The sequence below is a fragment of the Drosophila nasuta genome, chromosome 2R (genome assembly GCF_023558535.2).
Source record: "Drosophila nasuta strain 15112-1781.00 chromosome 2R, ASM2355853v1, whole genome shotgun sequence".
NCBI lineage: Eukaryota > Metazoa > Arthropoda > Insecta > Diptera > Drosophilidae > Drosophila > Drosophila nasuta.
Window position 1 is genome coordinate 21,897,749 of NC_083456.1, and position 16,838 is coordinate 21,914,586.

Genomic DNA, 16,838 nt, shown 5'->3' on the forward strand with positions numbered 1-16,838 from the left:
CTGAGCTCAGATCAGCTCCGCTATTGAGGTTTAATTAGAAGAGAAGGTAACAATCTAGCAATGTGTGTTGGCACAACCAAACGATAAATAGTTCAATAGATAAGGTAGACGCTGACAGAATGGATCTGTGGAGTTCTATAGTATTTTTTCAATTGACGTAACAATAGGAAGTTGGACTTATTTTATTATATAGCGAAGGTCTTTCAGATTATATTCTTATAAAAATACATTTAAGTTTTGAACAAATCTTAAAAACTTTCGAAAGGGAAAGTACAAAAACCCAATTTGCTTAGCGTTTTATAATCGAGTGAACTTAATTCTAATGAAATATTTAAAAAAATAATTTTAATTTAATAATTTATAAATATACTTTAAAGCCAAAGCAGTTAGATTTAAATATGTAGTTGCAACATCCAAGATTGTTTCATAATTTATAATTGAATTTAATTCATTCTCATCAATATTTTAGGACTCAAAAATTAACTTAATTTAATTATATATTTAATTTACTTATTTATGAAAATACTTCTATATCAAAGCTGTCAAATTTAAGTACATAAAGTATTCCCAATAAAGATTGCTCAATTTTTAGCACAATCTACAAATACTTCGTGATCTTTTAATTTTTGTAACACAAAAATTTTTACTGAATAAATAAAGGATGAATATGTTTATAAAAGAATCCTATATACCAATGTAGGAACTGATTTTATAAAAAAGACAACTTCATAGTTGTCCAATTCGGTCAATTTACACGATTTGTTTTGGAACTGTTTCATGGAATTGGGATTACGGCCTTGAATGTTTTGGTCGAGTCATGCTACCATCTCATTATTATGCACAATTGTGTGTTCTAATTGTGTTTCGTCCTTGGCTCTATTTTGGTTGACTCATTCCCCTGACTTTCATTTCATGGCCCACGTGCATGCCCATAGATCCAAAATAGAATAGCAACCAAAATTTCTATGACAAACCAAAAATTCAAAAAAACCAAAAAAAAATGTTCGAAAAGCCCCGCTGGGGGTCTATAGATTCAGGGACAGTCTCAAAGATAGTCAGCTAGGTGCTGTTGCCACTGTAGCGGTTTTTGGGCTACCGTCGTGCCTTTTAGCCCAAAAAAAAAGCAAAACAAAAATCGTTTCCAGTGAAATCTTTGACCTGCTCGTTCGATGAACACGTGCACTGATTTCTTATCGTTACCGATCATTTAAGGTTCAGAAAATTGTAGATTAGCTCGAAACAAAAACCTGGGACACAAAAAAAAACATAACACAAGAGAAAAGAAAAGTAGAAATACGTAAAAATATATATCAACATTAACCTGACCCCTCACCGATTGCCATTGTTAGCAAGTGTTTAGGTTCCTAGCCCAAGTGTTCGTACACACACGCATTTGCTGGGCGGGGTGCGACGATTGGGATTGAGATCGGGAATGAGAACGTGAACGTGAATCGTCTTGTTTGAACACGTGACGACCTCGTTTTCAATCGCTGCGGGGTGTTGGTTTTACGAGGCCGTTTCAAAATCGCATCGCTGCCAACTGACACGTCTGTGTTTTTTTTTTTCGATGTATCTACTGTCCATACCATATTCAGCAAGTGCGAAGCCTGACCAAACCCATGAGACAAGCTCAATAGATCTACACTCGCTACGTGCGTAACATGCAAGCGGCGAATTTTCACACATGTGGCCCAGCACTGTGAGGTCGGGGAAATGCCCGCAATCATTAAGGTTCGCGGCAAATCAGGTCGAGTTACAGGACACGGACATTCCGCCAAATAAAACCTTGTCGGTGTTAACTGTCCCGATGTTACGGTATTTCCGTTCGACGATTCACTGGTCAGCGTGAACATCAAACAAGGCGTGCGAAAAATTCTAACGAATGTAACCCTAGAGGCGACGAGACCTAACACTTGAGCTTGTCTAGTCTATCTTTCCCGACTTGTACTTGTAGACGACTATTTACACTTCAAGAAAAACTTTCTTAGGAAATGTAGCAGCAAGAAACTTTAGTATTAACGGATAGAATATTGTAAAGCAAAATATCAAGTATACGTATTTTTCAATAATAATAAAATGAAGTGTACATTTAAATTTTAATGTGTACATATTGAGGATCCTTAAATTATAATGCATCTATTGAGTCATAAAATAATTATTTATTCATAAGTATTGCATATTTGTTTTTAAATAATATAAATATGCAGCATCGGTTGAAAATATACCTACAACACAAACCAATTATTTTTCATTGAATATCACCGTATCTTTTATTTGAAGAAAAGTACAACATATTCGCATGCCTAATATTCATATCTACATATTTTTATACTGTTTTGCGCAGTGTAAACACATTGAAGCTGCAGAACAAGCGATAAACACATATGCACTGCAGTTAAAATAACAACAGATACAAATCGCAGATTCTATTTGAATAACCGACCCACGCGACGACGACAACGGCGGTTGTTGTAATGATAAAATAACACACCATAACACGCACTCACTACACAGCACACACATATTTGTGGAGAGGAGAGCAATATATAAATAAAAGAAAATAAAATGCTATTGGGACTGGCAAACACATGTGGGGTCCTTTTTTGTCATCATATTACATGCTGCACCGCAAAGTACTTGACACGAGACAGCGCGACATGTTGAATTATCTTTTTAGTTTACAAATTAGTATGTGAGATGCATATATGCGGGAGGCATTAGTATTCTTGGAATGCAAACGAATGTATTGTTAGTTTAGGGCATAATGCATCATCCACAAAAGGATCAATATCAAATGGCCGACAAGAAACAGGCAATTGGCAGTTAGTCGCCTTGGCCGCCCATCACTCAGCGCACGTGCAAGGCACAAAAGGGGTTGTAATTACAGTTTAACTCTGTGTTGCCGCCCTCCCTAAAAACGAGCCTTAACAACGCCGACACCAGCACCAACACCGCACACATAAGCACACCACAGCAACCACACCAAGAGGGGTTCGATGAGTCCGGTTTATGCAGATTCGTTAACACAATACGATCGTAACACGTGCAACCTGATCAACCGATGAGCATGCGAGGCGTGGACAGGTCTTCGACTCGTTTTTGTTTTCGTGTGTCTCTCTTGCAACACTCAGGGGCGTCACAAATCGTTCCAGCTAAGGTTTCTTTCGTGCCACATAGCTTATGCAGGGCAGGACCTCCTACTTGAGACCCAAGGGAGTTCGAATTCAACACAACAAGCGATCAGCCACAGCTGGGGTGTTTGGTTCCAATGACACGTATTTCTTTTGAAGGGGAGCGTAAACATGCACCTACAAAAACCGAATCCCCTAATGCATTAAATTGAACACTCATAAAAGATATCTATATTCTGTTCCCTTTTTATACACAACCATTAAAAAGTAACCCTTGATTTATTTAAATCCTAGCATGTCTAGTTCCACTTAATGATCTTCAAACTAATTATAAAACTGGAGACTCCGAAATCCTTTTAACAACTAATGATTTAAGAGCTGTCCCCGTCTCGGTAAGATAGCATATCTTACTTTCATATTGGGTTTCAGCTCAGACGTTGCTCTTAATCCTGGGATCAAAGTGGCTGAACTGCATTAACAGATTCAGTAGATCGTTCTTGATAGCTGGAGAATGCAAAGAATTGTGTCAATATTTTGGGGCAACATTAACAAGTCTAGACAGTACAGTTTAGCATATCGTAGTTTTGAGGCATTAGAAGTTGCGACAATTATCAGGCTGAATAGCAAATAATCTTCTTTAAAGGAACTAGACATTTAGGATTAACAGATTCAGTAGATCGATCTTGATAGCTGGAGAATGCAAAGAATTGTGTCAATATATTGGGGCAACATTAACAAGTCTAGACAGCTTCTTAAAAAGGAAAAGTACAGTTGAGCATATCGTAGTTTTGAGGCATTAGAAGTTGCGACAATTATCAGGCTGAATAGCAAATTGTCTTCTTTAAAGTAATTAGATATTTAGGATTGGTACAGTTGCGCCCGGTATGAGCTGTGAAGTCCTTGTACATAGTTGGTATCTTGTTTACATTATTTGTAAAATAAAATAGGCAATTCAAAATAAAATTATTTTATGAAATTTATTTGTTAACACAGGCAAAGAACAGAAAATAAATACAGAACCTATGTACGAGTATAATAGAAATATATGAATAAAACATTCTTCGATAATATATTTATATGAAGAGTTATGGCAGTTGGAGGCAGGCTAAATCTTTTAAGCCTAATAAGAATTCCTAGCTCTTTTCAAATATGAATCTGTTGCTGAAAGGAATAAGTAGTTTTGATATTTTAAATAAATAAGACCAAAATGAGTTTTGCTTTTCTTAGTTTTAGTTTTATTTCTATTAAAGCTGTTGGTATTTTCTTATTATTTAAAGTTAGTAGTTTCCTATTACTATTAAAGCTGTCGGTTTCTTTCTTATCACTACTTATGAGTTGTTTAAATCTAAGTAAAGCTCTTGTTATCACAGGTTTACATCGAGTCAATTGGAAGACATGATTCGTTGTTATGTTTGTAGTTGGAAGACGTGATTTGTTGTCGTTTGTAGTTGTGGTTGCTGCTGCTGCCATTGATGTTGGTGCTGCTGCTGTTTACCAGGGGCGCCACATTGGACTGTTGCTGGCTGGCTGAGGGCTGGCTGGCTGAGGGCTGGCTGCTGCCTCGGATTCCTCAGCATCGCTGTGATAGCCCGACGACGCAGGACTCGAAGGACGGCTGACTGCAGACAATTTTTGTTGTTGCGGCTGTTGTGGTTGCTGATCGGCTTGCAGCATGCGTTGGAACTCCATACCCAGATGTGTCATCACTGTTTTGCCCACATCAACGCTCATTGCCGGGGTGCAGGCCATAACACGAGAGATTTCGCTGACGGCATTCATGTAGCCATTCTTGAAACTGTCCATGGGCACCGGAGAGACTGGCGCCTGTTGCTTGATGACCTGTTTGCGCATGAAGACAAGTGCTGCCTCGAGCATTTCGGCTTTGTCCAGTCGCAGGATGGCATCGTCGCCCTGGAACTCGGCAACAAGTGTCTTCAGTGTGTCGAGGCACTTGTTCATGCGTGCCCGACGCTGACGCTCCAGCAATGGTTTCTTCACCTTCAGATAGTGCTGTGTCTTCGAGACGTGTGTGGATGCAGTTTGTGGTGCCATTTTCGTAATTTTTTGTTGTTGAGTTTGTCGAAGGAGATCGAGAGAAATGCCTTGAGAGATGTGCACGGCTTGCAGGATGCTGTGTGAATGATGCTCTACTCAACTGCAGCGACGCCTTTTATAGGCGACGCAGTGCAGTTCGAGTTTGAGTTCGGGTCCTTCAGCCAGGACCTGCAGCAGGTAGCGAGAGAGTTGAAAATCTAGAAAACTCTCTCATCTGTGCTCTGAGATCTGGGATCTGTGTGCCTGTGTCTGTGTCTGAGTCTGTGTCTGTGCTCAGCGCGTGGGAAAGGAAATCGTTGAGACTCAGACTCAACAGCAATAACAATAGCAATAGCAAATAGCAATAAATACTATAAGACGATTGTCTAGTTGCGTGTCTGACGCATTGTAGCTGCAATTAAACCGTAAAATGCTGGCCAAGAACAGAGCATAGACTGGCCAGACAATTGACCAAAACCATTTGTGATTTGTCTGTTCCTGGGGCCAAATATAAATTGCTGTAAGTTGTAAATGTGTGATGTTCTGGGATTGTTCATTAAAATAGTTAAAATAGTCGCTGGTAAACATAAGTTAAAAAATAATAATTAAATAGCTAGCAATTATAAGCAACAAATATATTGAAGATTATGTTAAGTGCTGTCTGTACTTTCTGGTTGACTGCTTACGCATCCAATCTTGAGCTCCAGTTAGCAATCATGCTGATAGGGTTGGTCGTTCCAATTGCGGATAGTGGCACCCGCAGTTGAGCACTCGTCTGCGTCGATCTTCAGTCGTCACTCTTGAGACGTCAGTCGTTCGTCGTTCGTCGTTTGCTCGATTTTTCGTATCGTGAGAACCGCTCGAGAAACGTCGTGTGTTTCCCACGCGATGTGCACACCTGCCATTTAAGTCGCTTATATGGTTACGATTACAAACACAGCAGCAGCAGCAGCAACAACAACAACACCAGCAACAACAAGATGAGGGCCTCGACTGACGACGGCACACATTTATTGCGCCGGCGCGACGCGCATTATCAGCGTCGTGTGGCTGGCCTGACGACTTGACTGACTAACTGACTGCCTAACTGCCTAACTGGCTGACTGACTGACTGACTGACAGTCTGACTGGCTGGCTGACTGATTACTGACTGCTTTACTTTAGTTTTTCAGTTGTTGTCGTCATCATGTTGCTGCTTGTTGTTATTGTTGCCGGCGTCGTCGTCGTCGTCATTGTCGATTGTTTAATTTAAATCGCCGTCGCAATGTCGGCAGCGCTACTTGGCTTCAGCTTAATGATTATACCTCAGACACAACCCCGAGGTTTCTGCGGAATTGTACGCAATAGTTATTTGTACTTTACGACATGCGCTAATTGAACCGCAAAAGAGTTTATGAGCCACAGCAACATCAACAGCACCATCGACATCAACATCAACATCAACTTCAACTTCAGTTTGTGAGCTTTAGCTTCACCTGTTGATTGGCCAAAGCCGAAGGTGAAAAGTTGGCGCTACAATTGACGTGATTGGAATTGGAATTGACTTTTTATAGACGCTGCCTGTCGGGCCAACATCAAATAGAACTCAATTGTGGCTGTGACTGTGATTTGATGAGCACTGGGTCATGTGGCAGCAGCTTCTTTGATCAGCAGGTGCTTAACACTCGAAAACACTCAGACACACACAATCAATCCATCAAAAAGGGCTTAGGAAATGGAAGTTGAAAGAATATTTAATGAAGGGAAAGATATGCTTTGTAGGAATTCGAAATGAAGTGATAAAACTGAAGGTCAGAATTAAAGAAATAGAGAAGCGTTTAATTAGGAATATCTAATAGCTAATGTAAGGATCCTAATGTTCTCATCCCTTACCCTACAGCTATACCTTAACCTATTTAAGTCTCATTATCGTTAATTACTTATGATATCTTTGCTTTATGCTACTGCCACTTTAAATAGTTATTCTTTGCGTATTTATTTAAACATTTCAGGAAGAGTTCTCAGCCATGTCTTATAATAGTGGTTACCCTTGAGTTCCAACTAGAATAGGAAAATTAGCTGGACGATAAGTGGACAATTGTTGTGCGCATCATCATCATCATCATCATCATCATCATCATCATCATCTTGATTGTTACAGAATAGACCTGTTTGTGGGATACGACTTGAAGTAGTTTTCCCAACTTCACTTCATCTAATTGCTTAAGCCCACTTAAACTTCACTTAAACCACCCCAAAAAAAAAAGTGCCACACACACACACTCATACAAATATCTTTACATGCCACAACAAATGGCAAGTCAACCGCATTTAATCAAATATCAATTTGCTAGATATCCCCATCCTCAAAGGAGACGCGTGCCATGCCGCACTTGGGTTTGATTAAAAGTGACTGCGAAAAGCACTTGAATCATAATCCACAAAAGTGGCGATCAAATAGTGCACCTTGTGCAACATGAAGTAAGGATGCAAATCAAATTCATAAATGCCACGTGACCGCCCAACGTTTGCCCAGCACGAGACAAGTGTGGCAGCCACGCGGCAGCGGCAGCAGCAGCAGCAGCAAAGCTTTTCACAAGTGGTCAAAACCCGAAAAATAAATATCAATCAGGTGCAAAATTGGGGCAGCAGTCGGCAGGGCTTTTTGTTTGGGATTTGATAAATGAAACGCGTGGCAATTAAGCAAACGCGAAATACACAACGAGGCAAACACACTTGTTTGAGGCTTTAGAGGTCGCGAGACTTTCGCCTGGCAGCAAGTGCAATATGTGTCAGGCAGTCAATATCATCCACCACCAAAACAACAGCAAGCAGAGCGAGAACAACAACAACAACAACAACAGCAGCAGCAGGAGCAGCAGCAACACGAACCGGGCTGTGGCCTAAATTGCAAGCAGCTGCCACTCGAACCGTGGGATATTTTTCCCCTAACCAAACCGAGGGCCATCGAACCTTATCCATGGGAACCACAACTGCTCGACGCTCTCAATATTTATTTTGTGCGTTCGTTATATTGAATAAGTAAAAAAAAACGGCAACAAGAAGGAAACCTCGACAATGAGGGGTGCGGACAACTGACAAGATTATCCTGCACGTGTTGAGCTTGCTCTCTGCGCGTTTCTTCATTCTCTGTGGCACGATGATGACGACGATGAGCCTGCGCTGAAAGCGTGGCAGGCGAACGTTGGGCGGCTGTTGCTTTTGCTGCTGCTGCTGTTGCTGCTGCTTCTCTTCTGAAACTTGCAACATCAGTCAGCCGCGTGCTTGGCACATGTGTCGCCCATGTGGCACTTGTCGTGTTGGGTGGTGTGGTGGCTCTTAGAGTGCTTTGGGCGGTGGTTGTTTGTGGGATGCTGGACGATATAAAAGCGCGGCACTTGCCACGCCAGCAGCACAGTTCAAATTTGCAACGCGACACGCAAACATCAGTTTGAAACCAAAAATTGAAATCATGTCGAAAGTGAAGAATCTAATTGCCAAAATGTTGCAGCGCCGCAGCAAGTGCAACAGCAGCGGCAGCATTGACAGCCACAACAATAACAATAACTATTGCGAGGAGATTGCCCAGAATCTGGCTAACGAACGCATGTTGCAAGAGACAACGATGGCCACACAGCAATTGTTGTTCTGCCTGGAAACCGCAGACGGCTCTTTTTATTGGCATGCACAGTAGCAGCAGCAGCAGCAGCAACAACAACAGCAGCAGCATCAGCAGCCGCAGCAACAACAACAACCGGTAGTTAGAGGCGGTCAAATGAATGAATGAAAACAGTTCTTCAATGGAGCCATCCATCGAGCCAGACAGTCATCATCTCATCTCAACATGCGAAACGAGTTGCATGCAACAAATGAGAAACAAGTTGCCAATGCAGGCAACAACAGCAACAGCAACAAGTAGCTGCAGCCAATGCCAATGACAAGGTGTTAATTAAATATTTAATTCCAACTAATGCCTAGCTTAAATACCTTGTGATATACTTGTATCGATTAATGTCTAGTTCATAGTGCCATTAGCATAAATGTTGTTAGTTTATAAGCCTCTCCACAAAATATGAATAATAATAATAATGCCTTGCAAAGTAAAGAACGGAAAACCTCTTTTTTATGTGACGATGATGATGGTGATGGTGAAATTTAAATCCACAGTTAAGCAATGCACCATGTGCTACATTTCTATGCACTCAAGTGACAGCTAAACATGACAACTTCGTTTAGTTGAAATTACATTCGCCCACAGCATACAACAACTGCAACTGCCTCTGCATTACCCATTTATGTGTGGTTTTGTAGCAGCACTTGACAGCAGTTCTTAATTACATCATTGTAAACATGTCATTTTTCTCAATGAAGTTCAATTGTGCAACGTTTGGTAGTAGCTCTGAGATGTGTGAAAAAATGATTTCTTAATTTACCCCTTCATAATTCGGTTTATACTGTTAAAGTGATTCCTGTTCTTAGCTAAAAATTGCTAAGCACAAAAATATTTCGATTTATAAAAAATCGTTAAGATTTCTTTCATGTTCAATTTATTGAATTGCATTTTGCAAAATAATGAAATCTCTAGTACTTAAACTTTATTAAATAATTTAATTTATTTCGGAGTTTTTAATTTTAAATTATTTTGCATAATATTCAGTTCATTTTCCAATAAAAATTATTTAATAATTTACTTGTGTTTATCCTATGCTAAGCTCAAAATACATACAGGTAAACGTGTTTTTATTTAAAAAATTACTTTAAGTTTCCTTTTTTTTAAATTGTCTACTTGCACTTTTAATATAATGGAATCTTCAGTAATATTTAATTTACTTCGAATTTACATATTTTACGAAAGTTTTTTAATTTTATTTTCGCATATACTCTTAAATGTGTTTTTCTTTAAAAAATAACTTTAAAATTTCTCTGTTTTCTTGATTATCTACTTTTAATATAACAGAATCTCCAGTGCTATTTCATTTATTTCGAAATTCGAATTTATTTTACGAAAGTTTTTTATTTAATTTTCGTAATTTAAACTCATATTACAGATGTTTTTAGTTTATTTAATTTATTTTGCAATTTTAATTTATTTCGCATTTTTTAGTATTTTTATCATTTCTCAATCATAATAATTAATGCCATATTGCCTGACCTATACATTATCTTTTCTTCAGGCGTTACCTAGTTGAGTCACTGCAAATAACAGCCTTCTGAGCTAATTATTGTAATGGCATCCTGTCTTGAGAAATGCGGCATTTAATTTACCAGCACAACACACATGTTCAATGAGCTTTGCATAAGTTGCATCCTTGCCATCTGAGTCCTATATTGCTTTATCGCATGCGCCCCCCTTTGCCAACCTTCCTTCCAATGTTGCGTGTGTCTGTCGTGTGTTATTACGCGGTCCAAGCATGCGCACATATTCAATTACACAGCCAGAGTCAGAGGCATAGCCAAAGCATCAACAACAACAACTACAGCAACAACAACAGCGACGATGACAAGAGCATTGCATTGACAATAAACCGAGTAAGCAACCAACCCCCAACCCCGTTTACGTGCCCAAATGAGCCCCTTGGGTTTGGAATCGTCGTCCGATCTCGGTTCGCCATGTGCAGTTCAAAAAATGTTCTCACACTCGAAACGACAGCAAAAACAAAAAAAGGGAAGAAAAAATTGTAACGGCTTGCTGTTGAGCACACTCTCAGCACGCCATGCTCATCATCCCCCCCATCCAAGCATGCTATGTGTCTCGCTCTGTCTCTCTCGGTCGGCTGATCGACTGCTCGCACTTCCTGCCCGTGGCCAAACTGGCCACGTATATTGTTTATATAGTTAACGAATGCGATACATTTAATCTTTAGTGTGTGTCAATTTGCCGTACAGTCATTTAGTTTGCATGCCCCGCTCGCACAGCGTCCCAAACACACACACACACACATTCTCGTTACACAGTGTTTGGTTCCTGATCCCTGGTCTCGGATCTCTCGCATCTCGGGTCCCACGACGTGCCCAGGCATGCCACTTAGCGTGGCCCAAGTGTTCAACAGAAGCTACAATTCAGCATTCATAATTGACAACAGCAAGAACAACAACAACAGCGACAACGCAAGCAACAGCAACAGCAACAACAACAACAGCAAGAGCAAAGAGTAAACCTATGGGCCACGTCTTCTGACAAGAAAAAATAAAATAAAGGGCAGGTGGTAGTTTTTTTCGGTAGTACTGTCCTCACCACTCGCAATGACTCGATCTTTAGCTCGGTCAGATTTACAGTGGGGCAATGGCACACAGATTGTGATCAAAAATTCAAGCAGAACTTGGTTCTCTTTAAATTCATATTTTTATAACATTTTTTTAAAATTTGTATTTTTTCTTATTTGCCTTCTTATTCTACCCATTTTGTGCTTCCCACGTTTACAAGTTAAATTTCGAATCCCACCTAGTTTGTGTGAAAATCCCTAGGAGGTGCAAATGTTATATCGACCTTGCCACATCACCTTACACTACCTTACTACTTGCCACATTCCCAAAACTTCATTCCCACGCACACCCATATATAAAAGTCCTAAAATTAACCATAACAAGTATACGACATGCCGCGTAAAATCCTAAACAGATCTCAACTAACACCAACAGCACCTTATTTCACAACGGGAAATATTTCCAAAATTTTGAAATGCATTCTCACGACTGTTCCTCAAATTTACCGTATCAAGTACAAGCCATGCCACGTAAAATCCACAACAGATTTGTACAAAGTTCACACACAACTTGCACTACCTTACTACTAGAAAATTTTTCCAAAACCTTCACTGACAATATCTCAAAAATGTTCATTCCCACGCACTGGCTTTGCTAGAAATTCGAAAATTTAGCGTATCAAGTAGAAGACATGCCAACGTAAAATCCACAACAGATTTTTACCTATACGCCAAAATTTCTATATCAAGTACAGCGAACATGTAACGGAAAAACCAAACGCAGCTCATTCTGAAAATCATACACATGTGTCGAGCCCACTGTGCAATGTGCATAAGGGCTCGACATGAAGTCATGCGCACTCGCTCACTCACACACGCTCGGTCTCTTTCTCGCTGTACACGGCCGACCGATTATAACTTATAACACCAACGAGCGAGAAAAATCTTGTGGGAAACTTGAGGGCAAAGTGTTTCCCACGATTCGAACGTCAATGTAAAAGAAAACAGAGAAGAGCTAAAAGCAGGCAACAACACCAACAACAACAGGCTGAACATGTGCAACCAAAAACAACCACCATCAGTACAACGACTACCACCAACACATGCACAACTTCATCCCCTGCCAAGGTAGAACTTGTTTACCGAGCCAAACAAGAGAAAAACCAACCACCAAGCAAGCGAGGATCGTGCAAGGCGCAGGCGCAGCGAGAGTCGAGACACGAAACACGAAGTACGAGAGACTCGAGACTCGAGACTCGAGACCCGATGACTGAGTAATTTGCTCGGCAGGTGGTGTTGTTGCTGTTGTTGTTACTCTCTATGCTCTCTCTGCATGCGTGCGCTGAGCACGAGACGTGACGCAGTCGACGCAGCAGGCACGTGCAGCTATAAAAGCAGCGGTAACTGGAGACGGCAGCAACATTCTCAACGCAACCGTCGTGAAGTACACAACGATCTCAAACGAGCAACAGCAACTCGCACAAACAAACAAAAAAATAACCATGGCAACCAAATACGAAATGTCGAAAACTTACCAATACCGCAAAGTGATGAAGCCACTGCTGGAGCGCAAGCGTCGCGCACGCATCAACAAGTGTCTGGATGATCTCAAGGATCTGATGGCCGAGTGTGTGGCACAGACTGGTGATGCTAAATTCGAGAAAGCCGACATCTTAGAGGTGACCGTTCAATACTTGCGCAATCTGAAGCAATCAAAAGCCGCTCAATCCGCTTCCTCTGCACCTGAGCACAGTTTCCGTGCTGGCTACATTCGTGCTGCCAACGAAGTCTCTCGTGCTTTGGCCGCTCTTCCCAAAGTGGATGTCGCCTTTGGCACCACACTGATGACACATCTGGGTATGCGACTCAATCAACTGGAGCAACCTGTCGAGCAGTCAACACCCATGACTCTGCACACACCACTCAGCATCAACTGTGGCAGCAGCAGCAGCAGCAGCAGCCGTGACACCTACAGCCCCGTCTCCAGTGGCTATGCCAGCGACAGTGATTGCTCTCCGGGCTCATCCACACCCGTTGCGGCACAATCTCTGCTCCAGATTAGCAACACCGGCAGCGTCTGGCGTCCCTGGTAAATGGGGGACAACATCCCAAGTCGTCGTCGAGGGCAAACGCGCAATTCCAATGTAGCTTTACAATGCTTTACAATGATCTTCATTTTTGATTTTAATTAAGTGTTACGCAGTTTTATAAGTTAGGTCTGTGATAGGGCACGTTTATTGACTCCAATTATAACAAATTAGCCAGAAGTCTGTTAGCCAATACAAATGTTTATACAATTATAAGTAAAACACTTCCAAACATAAATACAAACAAACATGAAAACAAAAAAAAAACATTTATTGCTCTTTTCATTTATTTGCCAATCCTCTTGACAGCTATTCACTTTCACAGGTTTTCAGTTACCAATTAGAAGTCTACTGATTGTCTACAGTATTTGATAATAACAACTGTTGCTTCATTAGCAGCTCGTTCTCCAATCGGAAAATGGGTTTCCATTGCATTGCTAAGTAATTAAATAGTTTGGTATTATTTTAATCACTTTTGGTTTTCTTTTCTTATTTGAGTCTAACATACTTTGTGTTTTTAAAAATTTCTAATCCAATCGGAAGATAATTTAAATCTATTCATAATTGTTTAATTATGATTCCATAATTTTAAACCCCGCCGGAAATGATTTTTAGTTTTCTTTTCATATTTGAATCTTGCAATGCTCAATCTCAGCTAATTTTTAATATAATATTATTATAATCATAAATTATTTTACAAATTAATATAAATTCTTTAAATGATGTAAATTTCATACTATATCATTACAAAACAATAAGGCACAAAATATTTTAGTTTACCGAAATCAACATTCATTTTGCCCCTCTATTTGTTAAAAGTAATATTAAAATCAATTACTATACATGAATTCAAAAAGAGTTCTACATCTTCTTGCAAATTAAATATTTCATTAATGAACTTAGATAACTATCTAATTGGCACCAATTTAATGTAAGCCCATTCGAAATTACATTCAATGAAATCAGATTAATGCTCATTATTGGACACTTATTTAAACGTGCTTGAAATTAGTTCATTTAAGTTGGGTAATGAAGATAACTACTGAACCTTATAAATAATTAAAACTATTAATATCTAAAGTGAAACGACTTTGTATCTAAACCTGACACAACGTTCAATTAATTATCAATTTATCAATTAGCTGCCACCGAGAACAGCAAAAAGAAATTGATAAATTATTAATGACACTTGGCACTTGAACGAACAAACATGAACCACACATGACAGGCCAAGGGGGTTGCTTGCACGTATGTGGTAGCACCTCAGTTCACCCAGTTTCAACCATAAAGATCACCTCAGTTGGCCCACGAGCCGATTGCTCAGATCACGCTTCCAGCACCCGTCTGACCTGGCGACCCAAAGACGCGAGGCGCAAAGCGCAAAGCCAAACGAAGCCAATATGCCACACACTAATTGTGTCCAATAAACACTCATCGGGCGATGGGAGCGGGAATGAGAACGAGATGTGTAAAGGGAAAGGGAAGGGGAAGGGGAAGGAGACTCACCGCATTATGCCATCATCATCTGCATACATTGATGAAACAATAAGCCAGAGATGGCACGGCAGGATAACAATGAGAATGAGAATGAGACACAGACTGAGACTGAGTATGGGAACGGCCCACGCACACGCACAGGATGAGGCAGTGAAGTATGCATTAAGGATAATAACACCGGTCTAAAGAGCAACTACAGCAGCAGCAACAACGAGAGCAACAACAACAGCGACAGCAAAGAGCAGCAACAACAACACCAACCACTGCATGGCGATGCCCAAAACAGCGACAGCTGCAACATTTGTGCTCTGATCCTTTAAAAAAGCGAAGCATGTGGCCAAAAGGAAAACAAACGAGAAAAAATTGTGTGAGAAACTTACTTTCAGGTCGGTTCCCACGCCACGAGCCACAAGGATTGCCGATTGTCCTCCATGCCAGCCGCACATTGCAGCTGTTCCCTCTGCTGCTGCTCTGCCGCTGCTTAACGGCTGGCGTTGCCTGCATGTCAGAGGGAGAGAGCCCTTTGCGATATCAGCCCCTGGGCATGCGCGTGCGAGCGAGACGTAGCATGCGCTCATGCGTGCCCGTTTCGCCGAGGGTGGATTCTGGCACTTGGGCACCAGCTATAAAAGCAAGGCTGTGCCAACTGGAGAGCATCATTCACGATACAGCCAGCAACAAGGCAACATCGCAACATATTTTCTTCACACACATTGCGAAATACAAAAATTTACGTTTAAAATGGAATACACAAGCAAGACACAAATCTACCAGAAGGTGAAGAAGCCACTCTTGGAACGTCAGCGTCGTGCACGCATCAACAAGTGCTTGGACACACTGAAGACACTTGTCGCCGAGCTGCGCGGTGATGATGGCATCCTGCGCATGGACAAGGCCGAGATGCTTGAATCAGCTGTGGTATTCATGCGTCAACAGAAGACAAACAAACAGACAGCAGAAGCAGCAGCAACACCAGCAATGCCATTGGAGAGCTTCCGCAACGGTTATATGAATGCCGTCAATGAAGTGTCACGTGTCATGGCATCCACACCTGGCATGAGCGTTGACCTGGGAAAGTCGGTGATGACTCATCTGGGACGCGTCTACAAGAACCTGCAGCAGTTCCATGAGGCACAAACAATGCCTGAGACAGAGCCAACAACTGAATTGAGCATCAACTGCAACTCGGCGCCGCTCAGTCCTGCCTCGTCTGGTTATCACAGCGATTGCGAGAGTCCAGCACCATCGCCAATGCCTGTGGAAGAGAAACTGTGGCGCCCCTGGTAAATCAACCATGCCAAGGGCAGCGACCTACAATAAGGCAACATGCAACGCAACTGTGATAACCAACTGTGATGGCAACAAAACAATTAGCAAAAACAAAAACAAAACAAAACAAATAAATAAATACAATAAGAAACTCGAAAATTTTTGATCTTTTATTTTGAAAGGGGATGGGTATAATGGGTAATTCACTTTTAAATCTAGCTAGTACTTTCAGCAATAAAGGATTAGGGTATGAGACCTCTCAGCTATTTATAGGTACTTGAAGGCATAATACTTTGGCTCATAACACGTCTAATCTATGATGTCTCAACCAATTGGACCATCGAAAATTAATATAATCAATGAAATTTATCTCACCATTACTAGAGAAATTGGATTCAAAATTGCATTTGTTCACTTTTAGAAGCAGCACAGGTTGGAAAGGAGTTCTAGATACTTTTCTCAGTTCAATGATTTTTTAATAAAAATTTTTAATTTTAAACATAATATAATATTAATGAAGTGGATAAATAGCTTGTATGTTGGTTTATTCTTGACTTGACATCTAATACAGCATAAGTAGCAAACTTCTCCATTTATTAAAATAATAAGTCAATATTCTTAAAATTATTGAAAATTGG

At 40.7% G+C, this 16,838-nt stretch overlaps 4 protein-coding genes across 4 annotated transcripts; 3 read left to right on the plus strand and 1 right to left on the minus strand.

Annotated features, from left to right (window-relative positions):
- Positions 1-4,389: 4,389 nt before the first annotated feature.
- On the minus strand, positions 4,390-5,257 carry LOC132786524 (enhancer of split m5 protein). Its single transcript, XM_060793069.1, has one exon. The coding sequence runs from the start codon at positions 5,181-5,183 to the stop codon at positions 4,623-4,625; it is 561 nt and encodes a 186-aa protein (XP_060649052.1). The 5' UTR covers positions 5,184-5,257; the 3' UTR covers positions 4,390-4,622.
- Positions 5,258-8,572: 3,315 nt separating this feature from the next.
- Positions 8,573-9,252, plus strand: LOC132786634 (enhancer of split m6 protein). The gene has a single exon (XM_060793210.1). It carries the CDS (start codon positions 8,617-8,619, stop codon positions 8,836-8,838), a length of 222 nt encoding a protein of 73 aa, XP_060649193.1. The 5' UTR covers positions 8,573-8,616; the 3' UTR covers positions 8,839-9,252.
- Positions 9,253-12,782: 3,530 nt separating this feature from the next.
- On the plus strand, positions 12,783-13,685 carry LOC132785878 (enhancer of split m7 protein). The gene has a single exon (XM_060792179.1). It carries the CDS (start codon positions 12,850-12,852, stop codon positions 13,438-13,440), a length of 591 nt encoding a protein of 196 aa, XP_060648162.1. The 5' UTR covers positions 12,783-12,849; the 3' UTR covers positions 13,441-13,685.
- A 1,915-nt stretch (positions 13,686-15,600) lies between these two features.
- Positions 15,601-16,322, plus strand: LOC132786304 (enhancer of split m8 protein). The gene has a single exon (XM_060792799.1). It carries the CDS (start codon positions 15,673-15,675, stop codon positions 16,216-16,218), a length of 546 nt encoding a protein of 181 aa, XP_060648782.1. The 5' UTR covers positions 15,601-15,672; the 3' UTR covers positions 16,219-16,322.
- Positions 16,323-16,838: the final 516 nt, after the last annotated feature.